This window comes from Monodelphis domestica, chromosome 4 (genome assembly GCF_027887165.1).
Source record: "Monodelphis domestica isolate mMonDom1 chromosome 4, mMonDom1.pri, whole genome shotgun sequence".
In the NCBI taxonomy this organism is placed as follows: Eukaryota; Metazoa; Chordata; class Mammalia; order Didelphimorphia; family Didelphidae; genus Monodelphis; species Monodelphis domestica.
In genome coordinates, this window is record NC_077230.1 from 191,171,985 (window position 1) to 191,194,202 (window position 22,218).

General features: G+C 36.2%; 1 protein-coding gene across 25 annotated transcripts in view; it reads left to right on the plus strand.

Moving 5' to 3' along the window:
* The window catches only part of OSBPL6 (oxysterol binding protein like 6), a 280,006-nt gene extending 258,310 nt beyond the window's left edge, over nt 1-21,696 (plus strand). For all 25 annotated transcript variants that reach the window (XM_056794053.1, XM_056794044.1, XM_056794056.1 and 22 more), the window contains 3 exons: nt 1,628-1,754; nt 9,710-9,832; nt 14,486-21,696. In XM_056794053.1, the coding sequence (XP_056650031.1) occupies nt 1,628-1,754; nt 9,710-9,832; nt 14,486-14,594 (359 nt within the window). In that variant the 3' untranslated portion in view covers nt 14,595-21,696. The remainder of the gene's footprint in view (nt 1-1,627; nt 1,755-9,709; nt 9,833-14,485) is intronic.
* The last annotated feature ends 522 nt before the right edge of the window (nt 21,697-22,218 follow it).

The window sequence follows — 22,218 nt, forward strand, 5'->3', positions numbered from 1 at the left end:
AAGTGCTCTATCTACCTTGCTACCTAGGACAAATCACAATCTCTCTGAGCCTTAATTCCTCATCTGTAAAATGGAAATAATACTAGCACTTACCTCACAGGTTTATAGTGAGAATCAAATGGGATAATGTATATAAAATACTTTGCAAGCCTTAAAGACTATATAAATATATGGTCTTATTATGATAAATGGACTTTTCATTTCAAGAATACAGCAAAAGTCATGCTTCTCTAATTGGCGCGCCAAGCTACTTTATCCTTCGTCATCCCAACACTGCTAACAGTTCTGTTAAATTTAATTACCATAAACAATTTTATTACTCTTGTAGAATCTGAGTAATTCAATCATATAGTGCTGATATCAATTACCAGTAAAATAAATATTTGTTACTTATTTTGCCACCATGAATCCATAACCTAGTTTATCATTTTGAGCAATTTTAAAACTGGCTTGGAGTTTCTTGAAAGCCTTTAGTAAGCTTTACATTTCCTGTTGGTAAGGTAGTTAAAGTATCAACACAGAGCTCATGGATTACCATGCTCTTTGCTTACCTCTAATACCATCAAACAACCCCCCCCAAAAAAAAAAACTAATTATATTAGCATTTTTTAAACACATTGAATTTTAAATGAAACATGATGGGATGGTTTAGCCAATGTATATTAAAGCAGTGTATAAGCAAATCTAGATCTTTATAAATCTATTAATAATTCATTTGAAAATCTTCATTTTATGATAGTCACTATGAAATTACAAAATAGAGTTCCCTAAGTGGATTTAAAAAGACTCACAATCTCACAGGTCTTGACCAAATTAATCACTATGTCCAGAATAAGGTGTGTCAAGTAAAGTTAACTGACATTTACTAAGCACAAACAATGTGTCAGACCCTGGGCTAAGTGCTAAGAATACAAAGTTAAAAACAGTGCCGGTCCTGAAGGAAGTTTCAGTCCAATGGGGGAGATAGCATGCAAACAACTAATTACAAATAAAATACAGAGATAATCAAATTGAAGGTAATCAACTAGGGAAAGCTCTAAAGTATTTTACCTAGATGAAACCAAAATGGAGTTTGTTGTTACTTCTGGGTACCATATTAGGAAGAACTTTGACAAGCTGGAAAGCTTTGACAAGCTCCAAAGCAATACTCATAGGACAGTGAAAGGGCTTGAAACTCTTTTAATCAAGGATTCATTGAAGGAAAGGAATACATTGAACCTGAAGATGAATATTTAGAAGTACCATGATAGCTGAATTCAGTTATTTGAAAGCCTTTCACACAGAAGAGAAACTCAACCTGTTCCACTTACTTCCAAAGAACAGAACTAGGAAGAAAGAAAAAGAAAAAAAAGGAGAGGAATTACAGGCACAGATTTAGACTCCTGATCCAGAAGGAAAATTGACTGATTGTCCTTTAGTGAGGAAGTTCATAGATTGAACTAAATAGGCTCTCAAGTCCCTTCCTCTTCGTGACTACAATCCAATATGTTCATGGTTATATAAAGTGGTTTACTCAGTAGCAATTGTTTATGAATGACATGAGCATGTTGTCTTTTTCTTTTCTTTTCATGCATGTCTTTTTCTTAATATATCTCAGCAATATTTTATTTTGTTGAACTTTTTTCAGGTTCCATGCCAACCAATTATGAACTCTACTATGGCTTTACAAGGTTCGCAATAGAACTCAATGAATTAGATCCCGTTCTGAAAGATCTCCTTCCTCCAACAGATGCTCGATTCCGGCCAGATCAAAGGCAAGTGTGTTAAATTTTTTAAATGATTTTTATAAAAATCATTGTACAATCTCCAGAGGTTGCCAATCCATTCTGTTGCCTTGACTGACTCAGCAAATATTTTTTGAATGCTTCCTATGTGCAAGACATTACACACATGAAAAACAGAAAGATCTCTGTTGTAATATGCTGAGTTTTGGTTTGTCTAACTTGCAAAAATATCCACAGGAATTCCATTTTTTTTATTTCTCTTTTTTTTTGTTTGTTTGTTCATGTATTTTTTATATCAAATGAGCAAAGAGAAAAAGCATCATAAAGTGGAAGGGACTTGGGATTCAGAGTTAGAGAATCAGAGAAAGGACATTAAAACTAAGTCAATCAAAAGTCTCCCTCTGTAGTATCTATAAAATATAGTCACTCATCCTTTCTTGAAGACCTAATGCAAAGGAAAAGCCAAGATTTCTTCAGGCAGCTCATCCTACTTTTGTAGAGCTCTTCTGCATGTTTGATTATGGTTCTGCCTTTAGCAGAACAAGTGATGATAACCCTTCAAATACTTGAAGAACATCCCCTCTTATACTTCTCTTCTCCAAATTAAACATCCATAGTTTCCACAACTAATGCCCACAGGAAGTGACCCCATGGCTCTTCTGTGTGTTCATTGTCTTTTTCTGAGTTGCCTTCCAATTTAGCAGTGTTCTTCATGCAATGTAGAACCCAAGAGTGAACTCTATTGCAAACATAGTTTGATTAGGGCAGAGTAAAGTAGGACAGTTACCTCCTTGATCCTAGCCATTCCTAATACAGCCTAAGATCATGTTTGCATTTTTGACTGCTATCCCACTCTGGCTCATATCAAGCTTGTAATTACTAAAACCCTCAGATCTTTTTCTTTTGAGTTATTGGTTAATCAAACCTCCCCTCCTATTGGACTTGTGAAGTTGAATTTTTTAACCTAATGCTAATACAGAACATATATCCTTATTAAATATTATCTACAGATATATATCTATATAACAACGTTGGTGAATGTTTTCAAGTTTGGCTGTCCAAACTACAACTTGGAACTTCCTGTGAGCTTCCCCCGCCTCCCATTATCCTAGAGAGCAGAGGGAGAAAGTGCTTGCTTTGGGGGCTGCATGGAGGGGTGGAGCATGCAAAAAATGTCCTCAGGCACTGGGAAGAGGGTGAATGGAGCAGTTCCCTGAGTGCCAGCTCTACATGTGTGCCACACTTTCACCAACACTACTCTTTAGATGATCTTTATTATCTATATATAATATATAGAGCCATATTTATAGATTCAGTACAGTGCTCTAGCTTGTCAAGATATTTTCAGATCCTGAGTGTTATCTGGTGTATTAACTATCTTTCCCAGCTTTGTGTCAACTCTAAATATGTTAAGTGTGTCATCTATTCCATTATCCAAGTCACTGATTAATATGTGAAGCAGCCCAGTGCCAAGGCTAGGTCCTGGTGCTACTCCTCTAGGAACTCCCATCCCAGTTCACTAATTCACCCAGTTCATCATCCACCTAACTGTACTATTGTCTCACCCATATATTTCTATCTTATCCATAAGAATAAATAACAGAAAATTTGTCAAATGCTTTGCTAATTTTCAGGTAAATTATACCTATATGTACATATATATGCATATATATATCACCCCCTTATCTACAAATTTTGTAACCTTGTATAAAAAAAAGATGGCATTAATCTGACCGAACCTGTGCTTGGTGAAGCCAAGAATTAAGTAGCTCCTTATGATCACTGCTTCCTTTTCTATATGTTCACTAACAGTCATTTCAGTATTAAGTTTTAGAATTTTGCCATAAACCAGTAATTTATAGATTCCAGATTTCACTATCATCATCGTCATCTTCTCCTCTTCCTCTTCCTTCTAATAGTCATGACCTTTTCCTTCCCCAATCCTTCAATCTTTCCTTCATTCATGATCATATTTCCAAAGCAGTAACAGTGATAATATTTGAAAATTCTGCAAACCCTAGGACATGGTTCTTCTGGCCCAGATAGGTTTAACTCATCAAAGACAAGCACTTTCTTCCAGCCTCAGAAAAATTCTGGCTATGTGCAAGTGCAAGTGACTATGAGCAAGCCACTTAACCTCTGTTTGCCTCAATTTCCTTATTTGTAAGTTGAAGGTAATAATAGCACCTATCTCCTTAGATTATCATTAGAATCAAAAGAGATAATAATAAAAAGTAGTGCTTGGCACAATACCTGGTAGAGAGTAAATACTATCTAGTAAGCATTAGATAGATGATAGGTATTATCTCCAAATTTATCTTGGTTATCAATTTTTTTCCCAGTCATTTCAAGTTCAAATGACATTCTCCTTGGTAGAATAATGGAAGCAAAGTAGAAATAATCAACTCTATCTGTTTTTCATAGTCACTTCTTATCCATATCACTTAGATGAGCACTACTTCCTAGCCCTTATTAATCATCTCTTTTTACCAATATAACTTTAAAAAAAGAAAAGGAAAAAAAAGACCAACCTCTTTTTGTTGTCTTTCACTTTTATCACGACCTCAGTTCATTGTAAGTTTTAGTACTCAAAGCACTATTCTTAAGAGAACCATACCACAGTTTTAGCCTCAACTACCTACTCTTGTGTCCATCTTCTATACATATCTTTCTATTATCTAAGTTCAGTTATGAGTTCCTGGCTATATAAGTATCTTTAAACAGTTAGGTGCCACAATAGATTGAGTGTTAGCTCTGGAGTGAAAAAGGAACTGAGTTCAAATCCAGCCTCAGAAACTATGTGATCCTGAGCGAGTCACTGAACTTCTGTTTGCCTCAGTTTTTTCAACCATAAAACTGGGGGGGATAATAACACCTCAGGGTTGTGAGAATCAAATGAGGTAATATAGTATTTGTAAGACACTTAGTATGGTGCTTGGCACTTGATAAAAGCTTCCTTCCTTCCCTCCTTCCTGCCTTCCATCTTGCCTTCCTCCCTTCCTTTGCTTCCTCATGAAAATTTTTCTGCAGAATATCATAGAGCTTCTCATCTACCCAAGTCAGACCTCCCCTCTAGAATTCTAGGACACATGATCCTACCTAGCCTTTCTCTGAACGCTTAGAAATCTATTATTTTCCACTAATTTAGGATGAATTTTAATCTATTCCTTGCTTCCTTCTCCTTTTTGGTCACAAATTTGAAGATGTACTAGTTACTTCCTCACAAAGTTCCTCTCATTTTCACCTCTGCCACCATTGCATCCTTGTTACTGAGAACTAGCTCTAAAACAGAATACTTTCTTCACCGTTTGAAGGATGAAATTCTTAACAAGTCAATTCAAGAAATCACTATTTCACTTTCTGCAAAGAAAGTGTTTCAAATAACCAAAGTCTCCCTTCACTTCTATATCATCTATCCACTTCTTTGCTTATGATTTATTTTCCAAATACCTCATCTATTATCTTCCCCCTTCCCCAGGAACCAGAAGTATGCATTGCTGACAATATTGCTCTTATTTCTGCTTCTATTTGTTCATCTTTGCCCAAATGTTCTCCTCTATGATTCTCACCATTTGTTCTAAATTTCATCACATAAATATATCTTCTTAATACCTATGCCACCCTGAACTGCTTTTATATTTGCCATTCTTTTTGAGCAAAATATACCTTTCCCATATATTCCTCATGAGTCCTAGACCATCATATCTCATTGATCTCTATACATTCAAATTTTTCTCCTTGTGTTTGGCTTTCTACTTCCCTTTGCTTTTTATCTGTTTTCTTCTAAGTCATATTTTATTTTTTTCCAATTACATTTAAAAACAATTTTAGGCATTCATTTTCTCACATTTTGATTTCCAAATTCTCTCCCTCCATCCCTCCTTTCTCTTCTACTTGAAACAGTAATGATTTTATATAGGTTATACATGTGCTATCATAAAAAATGTATTTCTGTGTTCATCACGATGTTGTAGAAGGACATAAAAATGAAGAAAATAAGGTGAAAATAATATGCTTCCATTTGCATTCAGATTCCATCAATTCTTTCTTTTTAGAATGTGCCCTTTAGAATTTTCTTGGCTCATTGTATTGCTGAGCATAGTTAAGACATTCACGGTTGTCCATTATTCAATATTCCTGTTACTGTGTACAATGTTCTCCTGGTTCTGTTCACTTCACTTTATATCAGTTCATGTAAGTCTTTCTAGGTTTTTCTGAAATTCTCCTGCTCATCATTTCTTATAGCACAATAGTATTCCATTATAATCATATACTACAACTTGGTCAGCCATTCCCTAATTGAGAGGCAACCCTTCAATTTCTAATTCTTTGTCATTACAAAAAGAACTGTTATAAATATTTTTGTACAAATAGTTTGTTGCTATTTTGTGTGTTTATGTATATGGATAACTGAATCCATGGGATTCATTGTTTGCTCTTTTCTTAGATATTGACTTGTTTAAATTTGGGGTATGTTCAGAGCTATTCTTCCTATCTTACAGCTACTCTTTATACTGTGTAGCTCAGTAGTTAGACAAAGGAAATTTTCTTCCACCCCATTCTCTGAATTTAAAGCCCATTTGATTAGATTTGCAAGACTCCTAGAAAATACATGCTTAACATCTTAAGTTAGTGCCACCCCTAGCCAGGAGCATATCATTCTGATATGTTAAGCTGTAATACAGAAATCCCAAGTCTGTCATCAGAAACCATTCCTTCAACTTTTCTTGAATCTTCTCTTCTTTTCTGAAGTCCTTGCCTTCAATCAGCTGAATCAATTAAGTCACTAAATGCCACTAATGTCTTTATTTTCTTGTTGGAGGTTTCATAATCCATAACTACTCTTTCTAGACAATTTCATTTCTAGGCAATTTCATTCATGTCCACCTGAGTAACTGCTTCCCTAAACCTGTTAACTACATTTATCAGTAACTTCCTTTTTGTTGTTGTTCGGCTGGTTTTTAGTCATGCCTGGCTTTTTGTGACCCCTTTTAGGGTTTCCGTGGCAAAGATACTAGAGTGGTTTACCATTTCCTTCTCTATCTCATTTTACAGATGAGGAAACTCAGGCAAACAGAATTAAGTGACTTGACAGTCACACAGTTGATAAGTGTATATGGGCAGATTTGAAATCAGGAAGATGAGTCTTCCTGACCTTAGTCTCGGCATTCTAACTAATGTGCCATCTACCTGCCCTTTACTTTCTTTATTTGTATTATGAACTTATACTTTGACCTCATTTTTGGAATTTTAATATCTTTAATATCACCATTAGAATTTTTTTCATTCTCTCAATTTTATGCCCATATTTTCCCTTCCTAATATATTTATACAGACTTTGCCTTATTTTTGTCCATCATTTTAGAATTTTAAAAATCCTCTCATTGATGGTTTCTACATTTCTTGCTACTTTTTCATTTTTATAGAACTTATTCTTTGTCATATAATCCAAAGGTAAAAAAAAAGTGTCCCATCTTCTATCAATTCTTTTTTTTTTCACATAAAATTAATAGAAATAAAAAGGATCCAATAGGATTTCTTTATTTTGATAACTTTAAACCTCCATCAGTGGGTAGAAGATTGCTATAGTTTTTTTTTTTATAAACAGTTCTACATTATTCCTTATTAATCCGCTATAGTGTCTAAAAACCTTTGGCAGTCATCCAAATCTTCACTTTGATACAGAAATATTTCCTGATGCACTTTAAGCTCATTTCCTTTTGGTCAGTCCTCAGTGGAGAACAGCTGGCTATCTTGCCCTATAATGGGACTTGTGGGTGCTGAGTACAACCTCATATTAATAAGTGCACTTTGATAAGAACAAAGAGAAGACTGCCTTGTGATCTTGCATCCTTCAACAATATTCACGAGATAACAATTTTTTTTAATGCTTCCTAAAAGAGTTTTCATTTGTTTGTTTGTTTTTTATATCAGGTCATCCAAAATTCCCCACCTTTTTAAATTTCTGGAATCCTAAAGCAGATAGAAGAGCCTATTAAGGACCAAAACATTCCTGTTTCCTACCCTCATTAATGTAATTCTGCTCAGGTGGAATTTTGCACTCAGTAATACTCTTAGAAAATTATGGGACAGTCCAGTTTTGAGAAATCAAATCATCTCACCCCATGAATTTACATAAAATTAGCCAAAACTTGTTTTACTTTGAGATACTTTGTTTCTAATTACCTTTTAATTGACTTCAGTTTTTTAACCTCCATTAAAGTAGTTGATCCTGAAACAAATACAAATGCACAGGGAAACTAGTTATATAAAGAAACCTTGTAGTGATTATTTTTGTGAAGCAAGACTGTATTTGTAGTGCAAATAATTGCCTACTATTTATATATGGGTAATGTGTAATAAAATGGCCCTATTCAATAACTGGAAGAGGAAAAGAATAGATTGATAATTTAATTGCTTATTTGATTATAGGATTATATATTTCAACCTATATGAAATTTAGGTCTAGTCCAACCACTTCATTTTATAAATGGAGAAACTAAGGCCAAGAGAAGTTAAATTCCCTACCTAAGGTCACACAGGTAATGTGAATGGTAGGATTTGGACCCAGATCTTCCATCACCAAATTTAATCTTCCTTTTACTCTTCTACATTGGACTGTTAAGGGTAAATTTTAGGGTTGAGACTGAATTTTTTTTTTGTGGTCACCAGGGATTTAAATTCTAAATTCCAATTAAATACTCAAGTCAGGATGGAATTTTATGGTGGTTTATTTACAATAAAAGGAAGAAATTAAGAATGAGGGGGAGAGAGAGAGATAAAGGGAAGAAGATATGCTCCGGCCTGGTCTGAGCCGGGGTAGTTCAGTGGCCTCAGCCAAGGGGCCTTTCCAGAAGATTAAATCTAGCTTGACTTCCAGCCACGGGGTCTCCTTCAAGATGAATGGCTTTCTTGGAGGCTAGTGCCTCCAGAAAGAGCCAAGGAAAAGTCAGCCTTAACACTCACCATGTGGTCATCTCAGGGAAGCAGTCTGAGGTCCCATGCTCCAACTACAAGTCAAGTTCCACTGCCAAAATCCCTCTCACAGGAAGTGATGTGTAATATAAAGGCAGTTCTTTACATCACTTCCTGTGTCTCACATGAATCAATGGTGACTTAAACTTGGCTTTGGACAGCCTATGGAGTCATTTTGTTTCTGATTTGTCACTTGCTAGCACACATGGATCATAGACCTTCCTCCCCCACACTTAATCCTTAAGTGGAGGTGTATATATTCCTGGTTGCTAAAATTCTAAAGACTAAGCATGCTCTTTCCTGGTTCCATTTAGGACAAAGATAAAGGAGGAAAAAAATTTTTACTAGGTGGAATTTAGATTCTGTAAGAAGGAATTACTTGTTTATTTTATATCTCAGGAGTTTTGAGACATCACCAAGGAGTGCTGAGCTTTACAGTATTTTGTATTACCTGTAGAAGTTCCACTTTTTTCTCTCTTGGCATGGAGATGATGAGACAAGACCCAATTAAAAGTGCCCAGTAGCACTGACCCTGTACTAATAGGGATTAGGGGTATGTGGGTATGGGAGACTGTCATCATGTGATATCTCATATTAATAGCAATGAAGAAATTATAAAGACTTATGAGATAGTTAGATGGCACAGTGGATAGAGTGCCAGGCCTGAAGTCAGGAAGACTCATCCTGAGTTCAAATATGACCCCAGGTACTTATTAGCTTTGTGATCCTGGACAAGTCACTTACCTCATTTGCCTCTGTTTCCTCATCTGTAAAATGAGCTGGAGAGGGAAATGGCAAACCATTTTTGTCAATAAAATTCTAAATGGGGTCACAAAGTATTGAACATCACTGAAATTACTGAACAACCACAAAGAGTATAATAATAAATTAGAATTCAGCAATGCTTTCTATTCAGTGACAACAATAACTACTTTTATGCTCTGGATTAAATGGTTTTATTCCTGCCTACTGTGGTATATTTTCTGAAAGGTTAACTATTCTGTACTTAGGTTTTTGGAAGAAGGAAATTTAGAAGCAGCAGCTGCTGAAAAGCTAAGAGTAGAAGAACTCCAAAGATCCCGAAGGCGATACATGGAAGAAAATCACCTGGAACACATACCAAAATTTTTTAAGTAAGTCAGTCTATTTCTATAATCAGCTTCTTTTTTTTTTCCCCAGAAAAAAAAATCATTATCATAAAAGATAACTAATCGTGAATAAGAACACTATAGTAATAGAGGAATGTAAAAGGTAAAGGAATTAAGTATATTAAGAGAGTAAATATTGCTTTTTGTTCAGGAAGCTCTATAAAAATCTGTGTTCATGAATACATTGGGCTCACTAATTCTGAAAATGCTAAGCCAGAGCCTTATTCTCTTCTCCTCCTTTGCACTGCCCATGGAAGATTCTGATGTCTTCCTTGCAAAACTAAGGGAAGTAAGATTTTATCAGGATGCCTTATTTAGTGATCACATGCTCTGTAGAGAAAATACCCTCCTTCACTCATGTTTACCAAGAAATTTGAAACAATTCTGCTTTCAACGAGAGTCACCATGACCTGATATTTGAATTGTAAATATGCAGCCTATTCCAGTTTTAGACCCATCCAAAAGTGGAGCGGGCTGCCCCATAGGCAGAGGGATTCCTCCTTCTTAGAGGTCTTCAAGGAAAGGCTGGATGACCCCTTGCTATTACTTGTAATGGGTATTCTTGTTCATATAGCATTTGCCACTCCTCCTCTTTCAGTCCTCATCTCAGAGTTGCAAATCTTCCCTGCCCCCCACCCTTACACCCTTCAAACTCCAATCACTGATTTTGTAAATAATTGTGTCTTGGAAACCCATTCCATTGTGATGACAATGGTTATTAAGCAATGATAGGAAGATCCTGAGTGCTGGGCTTCTCTGTTTCTCACATAGATAGCCAGTTGTATCTCCATTTCAAGAGAATTCACTGTAGATACAGTAATTAATCTACAGAGGCCAAGACCTTGGGTCTTATGCTATGGGGATTTATACATTGTAGTTATTCTTTCGGGGCTTTCTGCTTTAAGATATTTTAGCCTTTGATAGATATTCAAACTTCTTCTTTGTTTCAAAGTTTTTTGGTGTCTTCTTTGTAAACATGTTTTTCAATAAACGATAAAAATGACTATTTGCATTTGCATAAAAGCATTCTTGCCAAAACCATTTTCTCACCTCTGTCACCTGAGGTAGGTGATATGAGTGTTATCATCAAGGACTCAAACAAGATGGTACTGCCACAGAAGTGGGAGATCTGGGACTCACACTCAGGTCTTCTGCTGTCATAATCAGCACTCTCTGAGTCATTCAAATGAAAAATATGGCCATTTTCCTTCTGTACTGCCAGAAGATGATTTCACCTCAGAGCAATAAGGAAAAAAGATAGGCATGGAGTCCTTAGATTTGAAAACGAGAATGCAACCTGAATTCAAATCCTTAGGTGCTTATTAATCCTGTGACCTTGGGCTTAACCTATCAATTCCTCGGTTTCTTTTTCTTCAAAATGAGGGAGTTGGGCTCAGTGTCCTCTGTAACATCCCTTCTGGCTGTAAATAAATTCTAATTTTAATTCTAATTTAAAATTCAATATCCTCCTTATTTTATATGTTTAATAATTAAAGAAATATATTTGATTTATTAGCATATAGTAGGCACTTAAAAATATTTTGTGGGAGGGGGAAGCTAGGTGGCTTCATGGATTGAAAGCCAGGTCTAGAGATAGGAAGTACTGGTTTCAAATTTGGATTCAGAAACTTCCTAGTTATGTGACTCTGGGCAAGTCACTTAACCTCCATTGCCTAGGCCCATTCTTCTGCCTTAAAACTAACACACAGTATTGATTCTAAAATGAAAGGTAAGGGTTTAAAAAATATACTACCTGGCTGATTGAGTTATCAAAATTAGGATTTTTATAACTGTCATTGAGGCATTAGATTCCAAATAATATTTAAATCTCATTTTTCTTTTATTTTGACTCTATCCTTATTAGGTAAGATTTAGATCTTATTTAAGTCATTAAATTGACTCCTACCCCCCACCTAACTATTCCTTTTTTTCTTATTTGTGAATCTATTTTGTTTCAAAATAGAAATTCTCAACTAGAAGAGAATTAGTGAGTGAAAAACAAATCAAGAGCCCGATTAACTAAATGATAACTCACCTAGATTAAAAGCAGTCATTGTTTTCCTTTTTTTTTAATATCATGTCATCAGATCCTTTACAAAATGAGTTTCAAATCTCTTGAACTGAAATATAACCAGAGGGAGAGGGCTTGGGTGTGTATTTATATTTTTTTTTATCAAAATATCATTTACAGGGCAGCTGGGTGGTTCAGTGGATTGAGAGTCAGGTCTAGAGACGAGAGGTCCTAGGTTCAAATCTGGCCTCAGACACTTCCTAGCTGTGACCCTGGGCAAGTCACTTAACCCCCATTGCCTACTAGCCTTTACTGCTCTTCTGCTTTAGAAACAATACACAGTATTGATTCTGAGACAAAAGGTAAGAGTTTTCAATATGTATACGTATTTATATGTATCACTTGTTATTTTCATAACTTCATAGGTTTCTGTGAATCCCCATGTATACTATGAAATAATGATTTAAGTGAGCAGAAAAAGATGTTATATTCTCTCTCACTTTGATTCGGTTTTTCAGTGTACTCATCTTTGCTTAAAATCCCCAGCAAGAATTTGGTCTTCAGATGTGTGTGACAAGTGATGGTCCTCTCCTGGCTAGCCCTCCCCTGACACTCCTTACATGTTTGTTGTTGCTGCAATGAGTCTGAGGATGGGTTCACAGCTGGTTTCCTCTTACTCTTTTAGCCTATGCATAACTTGAAATTCTCTAACAGCATGAAGCCCCTTTTTTACAACCTTCCTTCAAAGTTGAGTCTTTTGAATTTCAGAGAGTATTTTTTCCTTCCTTCTCAATAGGCACAACTCAGGAACAAGCTCATAGGCTCAGAAACAATTTCTTTCCCATTTCCCTTAGCTCCTCTGTCCTGCCTAAAAAATAGATGTTCTAAAAAGTATAAATGCCACTAATTGTAAATCATTCTTACTAGCTTTGCAACTCTGGGCAGATTACATATACTCTGGGCATCACTGCATTCAGTGTCACTGTGTGACTACATGATCTTTTTTTTTTTAACTCTTATCTTCTTTCCTAGAATCAATATTGTGTATTGATTCCAAGGCAGAAGAGTAGTAAGGGCTAGGCAATGGGGGTTAAGTGACTTGCCCAGGGTCACATAGCTAGGAAGTATTTGAGGCTACATTTGAACCCAGGACCTACCTCCCATCTCTAGGCCTGGCTCTCAATCCACTGAGCCACCCAGCTGGCCCCATGACTAGATGATCTCTTAAGTTTTCCCTCCTTGTTTTTCCAATCACAAGACACTCTATTTCCTAGTGCCGGCATTTTCACAGGTTATTGTCCATCCCCAAATTGCTCTCTTTCCTTATCTCCATCTCCTGGTTTCCCTGGTTTCCTTTAAGTCTCAGCTAGAATCTTACCTTGGGTAAGAAACAATTCTAGTGCCTTCTCTCTGAGACTACCTACCACCATTTCCCCAGTATTTTTGTCTCATTTGTACACAGTGATTTGTGTGGTTTCTTCAGACTTTGAGATCCTTAAGACCAGGGACTGTTGGGTTGGTTTTTTTACTTTTTTTATATCCCAACACTTAGCACAGTATCTGACACACAATAGGATTCAATAAATTATTGAGGTTATTGATTTGAGTTCCCTTTCAGCTTTATTACTCCAGTGATTTTTAAAAATCTTTTCAAATAGCTATCAAGTAATAACACTTGTATAACCCTGTGGAATTGCTTGTCAGATCTGGGAGTGAGGAGGGAAAGAAAATGAACCGTGTAACCATGGAAAAATATTTTTTAAAAATTTTAATTAAGTAAAATGAATGTTTAAAATAAAAAATATATATTTTCAAACTCATCAGTATGCTAAACTCAATTGGTCTCTGCTCCAGATTGTTCTAAATTAGTGAGAAAGAAGAAAACATATTAGTTATTCACATGACACAGAAGACCCTAACATATTTGTGAAACTTATAATACTTTTATCCTGGAGTTTCAGCTGACCTCAAGGAAGACTCCCAGCATATCAGGAGGCAAATTTCTGGGAAGACATGGACCAAAGTAGAGCAAGATGCCTAGGCATGGTTAGCCTGCAGTCAGTATCATTGGGTTGAATGCCCATATTGATGAATTCATAAACCCATTAGCCTAGTAGAGTCGTATTACCACCTAGCAGAATTCTGTCAAAAAAGGAAATTGAAAAATCCATTTTAAAGCATTCACCAGATGGCTTCCCACATGAAATACTTTTTCATTGACACAGTTGTGACCCCAACCACGGTGTAGAAATGCTAATACAGCAGAATAAGTAGTGGCTCTGTCTTTGCAAAGTACACTTGGCCAAGACTACTTCAACTGGCCAGGCTATATAAGATGCTTCAGCTCCTGACTTTGGAAGGAGTGGACCCATCAGATGACCCCGCCTTTCAGTCAGGATTCTGGCTGCCACAAGAAAGCAGCAACCAAAGTAAATGAGCCCATTTGCTATGGGTAAAAAATAATAATAATAAAATTAAAAGCCATTAACATCATTTGTAGTAGGTTTATTGACTATTGAAGAGAATCAAGGTCTATTTGAGTGCTTTTGCAACCTGTCAGATACTTAATAAATGCTTGCAGTTAAGTCGAATTGAATCTGATATGCTTTTTTTTAATGTTTCCACAGAAAAGTCATTGATGCCAATCAAAGAGAAGCATGGGTTTCTAATGACACCTATTGGGAACTTCGAAAGGACCCTGGTTTTAGCAAAGTAGAAAGCCCCGTACTCTGGTAACCCAAGACTATAGATCCGAGTACACATATCACACTCTGAATGAATAAATAACTATGCACAATGATGTTTCTTATAGCTAAGCGTGGTTTGTGGGTCTACAGAAAACTTACCATTTGCTTTTCTATTCATCTTTATAATGGACTTTCAAAAGTGCATTAGACCAGGCCCCTGACCACTTTGGGATCCTTTCTGTTTTGCTGCAGCCATACTCCTTAAAACGTCCTCACCCTCGACACACAGAATAAAGGGAGCAGATAAAAGTAATCCAAAGTCTGAAGAGTTTGTAAAGGAAAAATACTGTAACTGGTGCTTAAAGCCAACCTCGAGAGTTCAAAATAATATGTATAAATGTAAAAAACACAAATTTGGTCATTCGCTTGGAAGAGCCATGATTATATGCTATAAACTCCTGGGTCACAGCTGCGGGTCAGTTCAGGCTTGACATTTGTCTGTCCTTTGATGTGACATGCTTGTGCTGGCCTTGTTAAAAACAAAAACAACAACAAAACACGATGCTTTGGGAAACCTGTTCCATCCATACGCCATTGTTCATGCCTTAAGAAATGTGAAGATGTAAAATAAATCATTTTAAAATGTGTGCTCTTAGGCTGGTGTGAAGAACAGATCTTTTTGAAGCATGGTATGGTTCCCATTCTGGGGGTCAAAGAAATCCCCAAAATGAGCATAAACGGGTAATCACATGGCAAGGAGAAGCAGCACTTTGGCTTTGATAAGATGGATACTAGGATTGGGATCCATCAGAAGAGAAATAGAAGGCTGCATCCAGTTTGCTAATTAAGAAGTTCCTATCCTAAAGTACCTTCCTTCACTGAGAAATAATTCCTGCTGGTCTTGAAATCACAGTGAGCCCTTTTAGTGGAGAAAATCTAATTTGCATACTTTGCATCAGTGTTAAGGAATCTTCGAAGGAGAACCTGAAGGACATGAAGAGCCCTTCAGGGCTCAATAGTACCATAATCTTAACTGTCATTTTTATGTAAGGCACAGAGGAGATTTAATTACATAGATTTAGAGCTGGGATTTGTCATCACTTTGCTTGCCAACCTCCTGACTTCCTTACCCAGGATTCCTAGATAAATTTCAGTAGGGACGGGAAGAGGAACACTTATTAGCATTAATAACTGCTCATTTGTATTGTCTAAGTGAGTTCTATGCAAAACTGTGTTTTATGTTTTCCATTAAGTGATTCTGAATTTTTTCAGGGAGGAAACAAGATTTTGGTTAGTAGCTTGCCATTTATTTGTCAAGCACTTCAATGTTTTTGAGGAATGGATGAGGAATTCATTGCTTTACCCCAAAAGTGGCCATACCTGTATTCTGCATCATTTTGAACCTGTTTTTCCACTACCACGTAGAAGGGTTCTGCAGGCAAATTGCATCAGTATTCAGTTTGTTTTGCATGTAAATGGCAAAATTAACACCTGTATGAATATCTCAAAAGATTTTCTTACAGAATGCCTACATATACACTCATATTTATTCTTAGTTAGAGCCCTGTGTCTGGGCTACAGCTGTTATCTTAAACTGATAACAAGATCATTGAAGTTTTACTTCTTTAATCACTCATAGTGATTTTAGTATTTATCACTCCCAACAACCAAAGCCAAGGTTTGAAGTCAAAATGTATATTCCATTCTTTAGATAATACCTGTATTCAGAGTAAAAAAAAGAAAATGCTCATGAAAGCTTAGGTAAAAGTCATAGAATCATTGGGTAACTAGTTGAGTCAATATGGTTAGGCAGGGCACAAATTCAGGCTTTCTCTTTAATAGGAATGCAAAAAGGAAGAGGAAAGCTTTACATTGGTTTGCATAAGGGACACACCATTCATATTAAATTAACAAATAACCAGATTTTGGCATCTCCCTTAACCACCCTAATCTGTCTCCTTCCCACTTTTCCAGTTATTCCCATTCCATATCTGTGGGTGCTTCCTCCCACAAGATTACATGCCTTCTTCCATGCTCAGCCCACTCCTTTGCTGTCCATACAACTTTCTAAGGCGTGTGCTTATAAACAATCTTCTTGGCCTCTTCTCATGAGAGCAGCTGCTGACCTGCTGCAATTAGTGTGTGAAGCTTCTCTCTTTTGCCCTCAAGAGTACTTCCTTGAAGTATCTCATAACACAGCCCAAACAGAGGGGAAGTGTTCTACAAGGTATGGGGTTATTAAAAGCCCAGTAGTAAAAAAGAAATAAATGAAGAAGATTGCTAGAGGAGGCAGGGAGGCAGTTTGGGAAGGATAAGAAAGGTAAATAAACACTTGCCATATTGCAGAATTGAGTCAGAAAGAATAACACTTCTACTGATGGTGTAGATCCTAAAATGGGTAAAAGATCATCTGTAAGGAAGTGGATTTTGAGTGAGAGAGAGAGAGAGTGAGTGTGTGTGTGTGTGTGTGTGTGTGTGTGTGTGTGTGTGTGTGAGCTAACAATCCCATTTTAGAGTTTACATACCCACTGGACCTGAGTTACATGACCATGAACCATGTCTTATTTAGCATCACAGTGCCCCCAGACAATTCTCTAAAATAATTTACAATTTACATCAGTGGAAGGAGTTTCCATGTTGGATATGCTACACACTGATAAGATCCCAAGTCTGGACCTTCTCCCATGCCCTTTAAAAAAAAAACACCTAAAATCCTATATGACTTAATTTTTTAGGTGGAAATCTCCTGATTAAACTACCATTTGAAAATGTTCAATAAAGCTTTTTAGAAAATATTACATTGAATATTATAAAAGCTAGAATTTGTATGTGCATTTGTACTTCCCATTGGCTCATTTCTAATATATTAGTTGTGTAGTATTTAAATGACTGGTATTGTTTCTCTTCAGATTTCTGCTCACAGTCGTGTAACTAAGACTATTTCTAACAACAGAAATGTAGAATAATATAGGACAGTTTTTTGATAAAACTTAAATGGGTTTTTGGAGTCATTAGCACTCTATATGCCTATTTTATTTCTAAAAGGCCTCTGTCCACACAAACTGGGATTTCCAATAGTGTTGTGTTTCCCCAGAGATTTGTGCACCACCTTTGCTTTCATTATTTTTAGCCATTAGGGAGAGCAACAATAAATGATTATGACCTTGTGCCTGTGGATGTGCAAAATGGATCAGTGGTACAGCCCAGCAAGGAAGCAGTGACAGAAACAAATTATTTTGTTGCATGAATATTGCTGCCTAGCGTGTGAATTTGCTCTCTAATAACCCAGTTTTTTAAAGACATTTTTCATTAAAAAGAGTGTATTTCCACAGTTTGAAAAATGCATTCCCTATTTAGAATTTCCATATCAATTATGAATAAATGAACAAAGTCATTATTAAGACTTTATAATGTGCAATGCATTGGGTATACAAATAGAAAAACAAGACAATCCCTGATCAGAAAGAGTTCATTTCCTCTTACAGAAAGACAACACATAGAAAAGGGGAGATGGAAGGGTCCATTGAGCCTTAGGGTACAGTTACAAGGCAGATGATGCAACTTCTTTAATCAAGCTCTGATTTTATAAACATAATTTAAAATAGCACTCTAGATCTTTATATAATGAAAGAGCTTTCCTTTCCAAAACCCATTATCATCACTTAAGAGATCAAGTACAAAGGGTAATTATCCAATTCTTGAATTCTCAGACATGTCTTTCTCATCATTCTTCTAACTTCTTCCTGTCTCTTAGATATTTCACCAAATTGTTTGCTTCTCCACCAAGAAATGGTTGGAAAAAATCAAGACAAAAACTAAAATCAATTCATTTTGTTTAGCAAGCCAATTAAATTTAGAGCTGGTAAGAAGTAGGGGTAATATTTGTCTAGCTAAAAGGTAGTTGATATGGCCATCACAATACGGATTTTAATTGTCCATTCTTTGCCAATCCCCTGCCTTCACAGATAAAATGATGATGGGGTAAATGATTGGCACAAAGTAGGGGATTCAAATAAGAGCAAGTTATTAAGGTAGTCCAGCCTGTGTACAAAAGTGAAGTCATTTTCCAAGGAACCATTAGGTTAAAGGTTTATAAAAAATCACATCTATGTTCAGACCCTCTAATGACACAATCTGGAATCTGTTTTCATGCATTAGTGATTTTCTAGTTGAAAAGGTCACCCTTGGATTTAAGACTTCAGAACAGGCCCAGGGCTTCGGAAATGCACTGCTTAAGCAAGACTAGCATCCCACCCTTGTAAATTCTTTTTTGTTGAATTCCTTTTATAATTATCAACGAACAATTCAAGCACCTTGGCGTGTTTGCACCCATGTTTAATCTATATTATATTATTCTATTTCTGATGCAAAACTTGAAGAACTTGTTCAGCCCCAGACCTTTTGTCAGTAGATCCATTTAGAGGAAATGACAAAATATATCATTCCCTCTAGGAAAGGTGATATTGACTCTTCTACATAGAGGCTTAATAGTATAAAGAGAGAATCCCTTATTCAAGATAGCAAGATAAAAGCAATATATCCAAAATTTTAAGCACATGCTCCCCAAATGAATAAACCACTTAAATTTGGTTTATAGCTAAATGCAGTTATTCCTCAATATTCTATTCTACATCCTCTTATCTTTCAAAGCAATGAATTGATTTGCATTCCCTCCAGTTCTTGAACTGTCATTCAAGAGACAGAGATGTGCTTAGACATCTCTTTTATTTGTTCATTTTTTGTAGGTTTGGATATGACATTCTGCTTTTGTAAAATATGCAATATTTATGCATGCCTGTAGGTTTAAAAAGAAACACTGCAACTATTACAAAGAGACTCTTCATGGACTAAAAACAATGCAGTGCAGTTCTAGAGTTCTTGTTACCTCAGTGTTTTCAAATATAGAGCACCTGGTAGATTTTATGACTTGTTTTCTGCAGATTTTTTTTCTGTAATGTGAAATGTGTATATTCATCTTTCCATTCTGTCCCCCTCACCTCCATTTTCCATTGACTGTGTTTGTATGGAGATGAGACAGCGAAAGAGAATTGAAGCCAGTTTGAGGTCTCAAGAAAAAAAGATATAATCCAATTTTCATATTGCCTATTTCTTCACATACTTCTTAGCCACTGTAATGAGCAGACGAACTTCTCAGCACTGTTTAAATCTTTCTTCTGTTACTGTAGATTTCCTCTCTTCTCCTCTATTATACTTTATGTCTTCTCTCATCCCCATAAGTCTTCAATACTTAAAATAATGTCCTAGAAAAAAATAAGCTACTTATTTTAAGAAGGTTACATCATAGTTCTTGAAGGTCATTGTTATGTGTGAATAAACAAAGTCTTTCAAAACCTCCTTTACAAATACACATGCCACCACTCATGCCACTGATAGACATCAGTGCTAGCAAAGGTGGCCCAACAGAACTTGAACAATATACTATCTAAATATTAAATTTCGCAGTCTTAAAGAAACAAACCCTCATTTCAAAATGACTGTGTCCATGAAATTCTATCCTTCTGGAATTCAAACTGGTTGCAACACTGATGAAAGTGTGTTAACTGGGTATTTATTTTCCTCTTGTAGTAAAATAGTCACTGAAAGAGCATTGCGAATTCAGAATTCTTGCTCTTGAGACCCTGTGGTTTTGATTTTTAATAATGATTATTGGGGAGTGTCTGTGTCTCTAAGACTTTGTTTTTCTTACAAGACATGTTTGTCATCAGCTTTACTCAATGAGATTTTGCTGCCTGTCTGCTGTGTTCTGAATTTATTCTGTATCTGGGAAAAAATGAGGTTAAAACTAATTTTTGGCTGGAAATGGGCACAATTGGCAGTGCATGGATCTGAGTCAGTCCCCTTAATGTGGGGTCTGAGTTTCCAGTGGCCTGTCTTCCTGACAATTTCCAGTCACTTAGTCAAAAACACAATACTCACCTCCAAGAGCTTACTATATTCTGTAACCAAATGACAAGTATTCAATATAATGAATTTTAAATGAATTTAATAATGAAGAGAAAGGATATGAAAAGCTATGAAAGTCAAAAATTAGCCAGGGAAAAATTATGTATGAAGGGATGCATTTGGCACTTACCAGTGAGGGAAGTATGGGAAATACTGTTTTATAGCCCCAACTCTTATCTTCTCCCCAGTCTCAAGCTCAGCCATCTTTGGTTCACTGACCATCAGGGAAAGAGCATTATGCCTACTATTACTACAGAGGGTTCTAGGGCAAATCTGGAAACTGGTTGTCAGTATTATCTAAAAGTGTTTTTTTTTTAATTAAATGAAATTATGTACATAGCTGAGAATACTGTAAAGAATCAGTTATGGTCCCCTCCAGGAAATAGATAACCATTGTAGAGGAGTCCATCATCCCAAGAAATGCCAAAAGCTTTTTCCTCCTAGTTAGATCATTTCCCCACTGGCTGTACCATCCAGGTGCAAGAACTTCTCATTGAATGCTTGTGTCGCAGATAAAGAATGGCTCAAATCACAAATCTAGAGTGAGCTGTGGGCTAACAGAACTTCCTAGAACTCTAAAGTTCCAGCTCCAGCCTTCTCTTCTCTGCATTTTTTTTTTCCTGTTCCTCTTCTATCTTGATAGGAGAGATTTGTAGTGGGCTCCAAGAGGGGTGGGTAGCCTTCTCTGAAACTATGGAGCAGGCAGGTCCATTCACAATGGTTTAAGGCACAGATAGGTAACTTCATAAAGAAGCTATATCATCAGATCTTCACCCAGGTGGGCTACTTCCCTGAAAGTATAGTGGAAACAAGAGTTTACCTGAAACAGGTCCACTGCAAAGTTACTCAGTTTATTAACACGGGTGCGAAATGTCTGGAAGGCAATAATCGTGGGTAGTTTGGTTTGCATTTATTGTGATTCTGAGATGGAAAATCAGAGCCAATCTTAAAATGAGGTATGGGATTCTAACCTAAAATGAGGTCTGGTATTTCAAGGAGCTTTTTTTAAAAAAGGAAAAAGCCCATAATGAAATTTCCTAAGACTATTTATTCGCTGCAAAAATGTCTAAATTGTGCCACCTCAAAACAGGAATTGTGCCTCTTTAATGAATGTTGTATATATGAGAATGTTACATTTGTAAGAGCACAGGAAAATCAATAAATTTTAAATGAATTAACTATCAAAAGGTCTGAAGTTTCTGTATGTGAATAGTTTATCAAAACTGTTTTGCTGCAAGAAACTTAAGATACTTTTAAGATTTCATACTCATTCTAAAACCATGTTGTTATGTCATTTCAGTCATGTATGGCTCTTCACAACTCCCATTTGGTGTTTTCTTGGCAAAAAGACTGGGTTGGTGCACCATTTCCTTCTCTGGCTCATTTGACGGATAAGGAAACTGAGACAAAAAAGGGTAAAGTGATTTGTTTAGGGTCACACAACTATTAAGTGTCTGAAGCCAGACTTGAACTCAGGAAAATGAGTCTTCTTGATTTCCAACCCAATGTTCTTATCTATTGCACCACCTAGCAGCCTTTGTGTTCTGTTAATTAAGCAAACATGTATGTCTGTATACATTTGTCTTTAGATTAGGAGGTTAGACCAGCAGACTTTGAAGGCACCTTCCAGTTCTAGACCTATGGTCCTCTCAAATCTTTTAATATTTTGGAGTGTATTTATGTTTACATAAGCATATTCAAACAGTTAC